This window comes from Triticum dicoccoides, chromosome 2B (assembly GCF_002162155.2).
Source record: "Triticum dicoccoides isolate Atlit2015 ecotype Zavitan chromosome 2B, WEW_v2.0, whole genome shotgun sequence".
In the NCBI taxonomy this organism is placed as follows: Eukaryota; Viridiplantae; Streptophyta; class Magnoliopsida; order Poales; family Poaceae; genus Triticum; species Triticum dicoccoides.
This window is the reverse complement of record NC_041383.1, coordinates 215,037,095-215,042,826: the sequence shown is the minus strand read 5'-3', so window position 1 is coordinate 215,042,826 and position 5,732 is coordinate 215,037,095. Positions and strand designations below refer to the sequence as shown.

Genomic DNA, 5,732 nt, shown 5'->3' with positions numbered 1-5,732 from the left:
TAATTTCTATAAGGATGCTTTTATAAGGGTTTTGTGCTACTTAATATATGGCCTTTGGCCTTTTGGCAAAAAAAATGTGTCTTTCTTCAACATGTAAAGAACTTGATTACATTCATATTGATCATTGCAGTTTTGTACCTGGTGCAGGATTGGCCACCACTTACAAGTTATTTGATCACTGTTGTTTTATACATAGTGCAAGATTGGTCACCACTTGCAAATTATGTGGCTACTGCTATTTTCTTTACATAAAGAATTTGCCACAATCTTAAAACGACATCGCAATGCTATAATTGAACTCACATGCATTTTTAAGAATGAAGGCAGAAATTCTGTTCTCCCCATGTTGAGGATCTGACAGCTCTTCAAGTTACAGGAAATGGCAGCAACGTAGTAGTGCCTGCAATGCAACCTCCATGGGAAGCACAAGATCACGCAGGCATCAGCTGGTATCTATCTACTGATCTCAATAACGACCACACGAACAAAATTCCCATAATGATTCAATCCACCTCTCACCTCAACCTCAACCCCTCAGCTCACCACCACCGCCACCACTTCCCACGTCCCACAAGACGAGTGATTGTGCAATTGCCAAGCCAATCTCCTCATCACCTCCAACATAAACATATCTTCCCTGGGCGATAAACAATATCGGCACACCCTCGCGGCATAATTGCGCATGAGGGCCTTGTTTATCCCGTCGATATCAAGATCAAGAATCCGGCGGCAACACCTCAGCAGCGTCCCCACGGGACGGACGGACGGTTTGACCCTAGAGATAACATTTCTTTGCTTCCAAACAGACAACTTGGTGATGAATGATAAGGTGATTGCTGTACATGCTTCCGTACTTTGTCAACAATAGAGGCCAAGCCACCCTGCAGGGCTGCACCCTACAAATACCCTGCACAGACCCACGGCAGAAGCACTCAAGTCAAGGCATTCTCTCTCTAAAGCTAGTATACTGCCCCTCCCTTGCCTTGAGCGGTTGAGCCTTCCCTTCCAATTCTCCCAGCTGAAATGGAAAGCTCCTACAGTTCAGCCATGCCGATGGAGACCGACATGATGTCGCAGTTCCTCGGAGGCGACCACCACTGCTTCGCCTACGAGCAGCAGGACGAGTCCATGGAGGCAATGGCGGCCATGTTCTTGCCTGGCCTCGACACCGACTCCAACTCCTCCTCTAGCTGCCTCAACTACGACGTGTCTCCACAATGCTGGCCACAACCCCAGCCTCAGCCAGGCCATAGTTCCAGCGTCACCAGTTTCCTTGATCCGGCTCACGGCTATGAGAGCTTTGAGTTCCCAGTGATGGACCCCTTCTCGCATGCCGAATTCCAGTCCCATTGCACCGACATCCCCTATCTCGTCGGCGGCAGTGAGGATCTGAGTCCTCTAGACAGCAACTGTGCACCAGCCGGAGGTGAAGAAGCAGCAAATGATCATACACCTGTGACTAACAAGAGGAAGTCCAGAGCTGCCACCACGGTAAGCTTTCAGAAATTTCAATGGATTGGTCACTTAATTCAGTTGCAATGTTGCTTTGATCCATACTTATCATAATTATGTACCGATGCAGGCATCAAAGAAGGCCAAAAAGGCTGCCAAAAAGGATCTCACCAGCAACGACATCGAAGGCGATGACACCTATGTCATCGATCCTCAAAGCTCCAGCAGCTGCACCTCAGAAGATGGGGATTTGGATGGCAATGCCAAGTCGGGCTCGAAGAAGACAGGCACCAGAGCCAGCCGTGGAGCAGCAACTGATCCTCAGAGCCTCTATGCAAGGGTAAGTACGCAGCACACAACATCACAGAGTGCAACAAAACAGATGATAAAGGTTGCATGGTGAATGAAGGGCTTGTTTCTGAATTCTAATGGGTGTAAATTGATATCAATTCTGCAGAAAAGGAGAGAGAGGATCAATGAAAGATTGAAAACCCTGCAGAACTTGGTTCCCAATGGAACAAAGGTAGGTTCCTGTCTGGGATGTATTGGTCTGCAAGGACCTATAATTTGTACCTATATATCTTGGTACGATAAATTGAGGTCTAACTTGGATTAATCTGGCCTGACAGGTTGACATCAGTACAATGCTAGAGGAAGCAGTGGAGTATGTTAAATTTATGCAGCTTCAGATTAAGGTGTGTAACATCTACATTTCCTTGTCAATCTGACCAAATATTTGTCATAACCAAATGTACTAATTTTTCATCAACCATTCATGTGCAGTTGTTGAGCTCCGACGACATGTGGATGTACGCACCCCTCGCTTACAATGGGATTAACGTCAGCAGTCTTGAAATGCACATCGCAGCTCTGCAAAAATAAATACCACTCTGGAGATGTGGCGCTAGCTAACACTGAACTGCATAGGGATTAATTGATTCTGGTCCTTATATATAGTTCCAATCATTATACATGTATAATGTAACTATACTTTGTTTTACTTCATACTTTTCTTGGCATTTCCTGGGAGTTATACAAAGAAGTAATCATAATCATGTAAATGATCAAAGGTCACAATGATATGATTGGCCTTTTTTTTTGACCAAAATCATATGATTGGCTTCACATTTCAGATCCTTCTTTTTCATGTCACAGGGTTACGGTTAGTAACTCTAACTTATTAACTGTGTTGACATTTGAATGTATGCATGACTTCATAACAACACTGGGGAAAAAAGGAAGGGCAGAAAATATACCAGGATCCCAGTTACCGCCGGTAATTTACCACCAAGTATTCAAACAAAACTTGGAAGTCAATCAAATCTGAGTATAAAGTTTGTTAAATTTGCACAAACTTCGTTCAAACCGGTATGACTTTCGATGGTCGGTTACCGTAACCTCCAGAACACCTCCTTGATGCCCATACTTTCTGTGGCTCGATCTCCCTCAGTCACAGACACTTATTCATGTTGCTTGATGTGTGACGATGATCCACTTACATTAACGTCTGAAAAATGTTCATTCTGTCTCTGTCTAGAGCTTACCTAGTTACTGCCACTAACAGCTAATTCTCCTCTTCAGTTACTACACTATTCATACTCTCTAGCGCTGTCGCAGCATACTGGACATGCCTTAGGAGCGCCCCGTATATCTTCCTCCGAACCCTCTCGCACGCATCGTTCTCCTCCTCCTCAGAAAACACGCAGTCCCTGCTGCTTCTGTCTCCCGGCCCCGGAAGCATCCGCTCGTGCCGCACGACATGGTTGAGCCAGTCGTCCACTCTCTTGAGCTGCTGCAGAAGCCCCGCGACCTGCGAATCACACGTCGTCGTGTACCCGGCCTCGTTCTCGACGTCGTCCAGGAACTTGTCGATGTACTTGAGGAACCACCGGTTGCATTCCGACCGCAGCGCGACGGCCAGGTCCATGGCGGCACTCAGCTTGCTCGAAGCGTCGGCGGTTTTCCTCGAGGAGGACTTGCCGTTACAGTTGCACTTTGTCTTGGAACAGCAGAGCCGTGGGGTGACAGGCCTTGATTCAGACGGTGATGGCTTTGCGGATTCAGAGGTGACTCTTGTATGGCTGGAGAGAGGTGAGAGGTCGGCTTCAATGGCTGCTCTGACCCATGAGATGGCGGACTGTTTCCTGTCCAGCGCGGCCTTCATGGCAGCCTTGGACGAAGCCGAGGAGGTCGAATTGGAACCACCTGACTTCGCTTGACGAAGTCTGGTCTGTGATTGAGCGACGAAGATGGCATGATCCAGTTCTTGGGAGAAGCGCAAGAACCTGTCGATGAGCTCCTTTGGGTCGTCGTCCTTGTCTGATTGCAGTTCAGAGTACGTACTGCAAAAGGAGGGATCAGACATGAAATGAGTTTGGCTACTGTTCTTTTCACATTACCATAAGTTTGAATGAGCTTTGGGTTTTACTCACCTCAAGCATTTTATCAACTTCTCGGTGGTGGATGCCTCTAGCAATCCATCAAGCACAGCCTGCAGTGCCATGTCTCTCTGCTTCACTGCCTCCTGCCATTGTTGGAACAGAAATTGCAGGGTGCAGGCCGTCTTATCAGCGAACAGAACTTACTTTCTTCAGATAATAGGAACAGAAGAAACAGAATGTACCTTGCCATGCCTCGTTAAGCTCGAGGAGAGCGAGCTCCACAGCACATTGTCCTCGCACCACCGGATTCCGCTCGTCACACCGGTGCTCCGCGGTGTCCCCGCCGCGCTGGAGCTCTCTCTGAGCGTCTTGCTTGAGGCGTGGGCGCTCCTCTTGGAGAGCACCTTGAATGCCTTCTCGGCTTTCCTTCTCACCGACTCCAGTGGGTCATTCGCCGTGCCGCTCTGGTTTGGGCCTGATCTCCCTGGCGAAATCTACAGCATACAGAAATGAAAAATTGATTGAATTAGTAGGTTGATGCGTTCTTGGATATACGTATTTGTTTTGGTTAGCTATACACAAAATTTGAGGAATGGCTTTACACTGTTGCTGCGTATCCGGGGGCCGACGGGTCTTATGCTGCCGGTGAAATCCCAGTTCCTCCTCGTGGTGGAAATCGACGACGAGACGTCCGACTCGTCATCGTCATCGTCGACGTCGCTGCTGTTGCCGTCGATGGACGCAACGCTGGTCTTCCTGACCTTCTTCAGGAAATCGGCGCCCCTCCGCTCCCCCTCACTCCTCCTCACCGGCTTTGCCGGCGCCGCGCACGCCTCGGACAGAGTCGTGAACGACCGCGACCTGTGGCCGTGGCCCATCGTGGCAGGGGAGCCGGACTGCCACGCCTTCCTCTCCGGGAGGGGCGGCGTCGGCGAGGGCCGGTGCGTACGCGGGCGCGGGCGCGGGCGCTCAGAGACGACCTCCTTGTCCTTGATCTCGGCGCGGGCGGAGCAGGCGTCGGCGTCGACGTCATCGTCCGTGGAGTCGTGCTGGATGCAGGGGTACCGCCCCGGGAGGACGCGGAAGCTGCGGAGCACGGGAGCTGGGACGGAAGGCATGAGGTGGTCGACCTCGATGACCTGGCCGATGTGGAGGCCGTTGGTGAGGATGAGGTCGTCGTGGTCGGCGTGGAGGGAGACGTAGCAGGAGCGGGCGGAGTCGGAGAGGCGGAGGTAGAAGCCCTGGTGGCCTGAGAATGGATCGGCGCCGGAGAGCGCCGGCGTGATGTTGGTGACCTGGAGCAGGACACGGCCGTTGGAGCGGGCACGGGAGCGGGAGCGCGGGGTGGGGGCGTCGTCCGTGTCGGAGGGGTCCGGCGGGCGGAGCAGGCGCTGCAGGCTGCCCGGCCGGAGCGCCGGCCGGTGCGGCGAGGGGTACGAGGCCGGCGGTGGCGCCATCTGCGGCAGGGTCGAGATGGGGGTGGGGAACGGAGAGGAGAGAGGAAGCCGGCCCGAGATGTTCGGCTGATTGATGGGTCAGGGAGAGCGGAGCAACGTTTGTGGCGGGCGATGCGGCGGTGAGTTTGAACGGCGGTTCGGCCAAGCACGGACGGGGCCTCAACTGCGGACTTGGTATTTGGTTAGACCGTTAGAGAGTATTGCTGACATTGGGCCCTTACACAAGATGAAGCCTACAAAAACTTCGAAACGCCAGGCCCAATAGGGATGCGATTGGAGTTTTCTCTACTAAAAAAATGAAAAAGCTTCAAAAGAAAACTTATATCTCTACTATCTTCTGAGTAGGGGCCGATTTTTTGAAAAAAATCAAAAAAATTGGTTTCAAAAAATCTGAAAAAAAATGTACAAGTAAACAAGGATGTGAGGTATATGTGTGTAAAAT

General features: G+C 50.8%; 2 protein-coding genes across 2 annotated transcripts; one reads left to right on the top strand and one right to left on the bottom strand.

The window, feature by feature from the left end:
• The first annotated feature begins 573 nt into the window (after window positions 1-573).
• Window positions 574-2,549, top strand: LOC119367574 (transcription factor bHLH84-like). Its single transcript, XM_037633054.1, has 5 exons — window positions 574-1,491; window positions 1,583-1,792; window positions 1,910-1,975; window positions 2,082-2,147; window positions 2,236-2,549. The coding sequence occupies exons 1-5, from the start codon at window positions 1,024-1,026 to the stop codon at window positions 2,332-2,334; spliced, it is 909 nt and encodes a 302-aa protein (XP_037488951.1). The 5' UTR covers window positions 574-1,023; the 3' UTR covers window positions 2,335-2,549.
• Window positions 2,550-2,721: 172 nt separating this feature from the next.
• Window positions 2,722-5,290, bottom strand: LOC119360794. Its single transcript, XM_037626289.1, has 4 exons — window positions 4,436-5,290; window positions 4,076-4,327; window positions 3,885-3,976; window positions 2,722-3,794 (listed from the first exon to the last, which is right to left on the bottom strand). The coding sequence occupies exons 1-4, from the start codon at window positions 5,288-5,290 to the stop codon at window positions 3,017-3,019; spliced, it is 1,977 nt and encodes a 658-aa protein (XP_037482186.1). The 3' UTR covers window positions 2,722-3,016.
• Window positions 5,291-5,732: the final 442 nt, after the last annotated feature.

Bases quoted from the DNA above. Each gene is read 5' to 3' on its own strand.
- LOC119367574 (XM_037633054.1), top strand. From the start codon at position 1,024: ATGGAAAGCTCCTACAGTTCAGCCATGCCGATGGAGACCGACATGATG. The intron at 1,492-1,582 runs GTAAGCTTTCAG...GTACCGATGCAG, and splicing joins AGTCCAGAGCTGCCACCACG to GCATCAAAGAAGGCCAAAAA. The intron at 1,793-1,909 runs GTAAGTACGCAG...TCAATTCTGCAG, and splicing joins CTCAGAGCCTCTATGCAAGG to AAAAGGAGAGAGAGGATCAA.
- LOC119360794 (XM_037626289.1), bottom strand. From the start codon at position 5,290: ATGGCGCCACCGCCGGCCTCGTACCCCTCGCCGCACCGGCCGGCGCTC. The intron at 3,977-4,075 runs GTACATTCTGTT...CAACAATGGCAG, and splicing joins GCTTAACGAGGCATGGCAAG to GAGGCAGTGAAGCAGAGAGA. The intron at 3,795-3,884 runs GTGAGTAAAACC...CTCCTTTTGCAG, and splicing joins AAGTTGATAAAATGCTTGAG to TACGTACTCTGAACTGCAAT.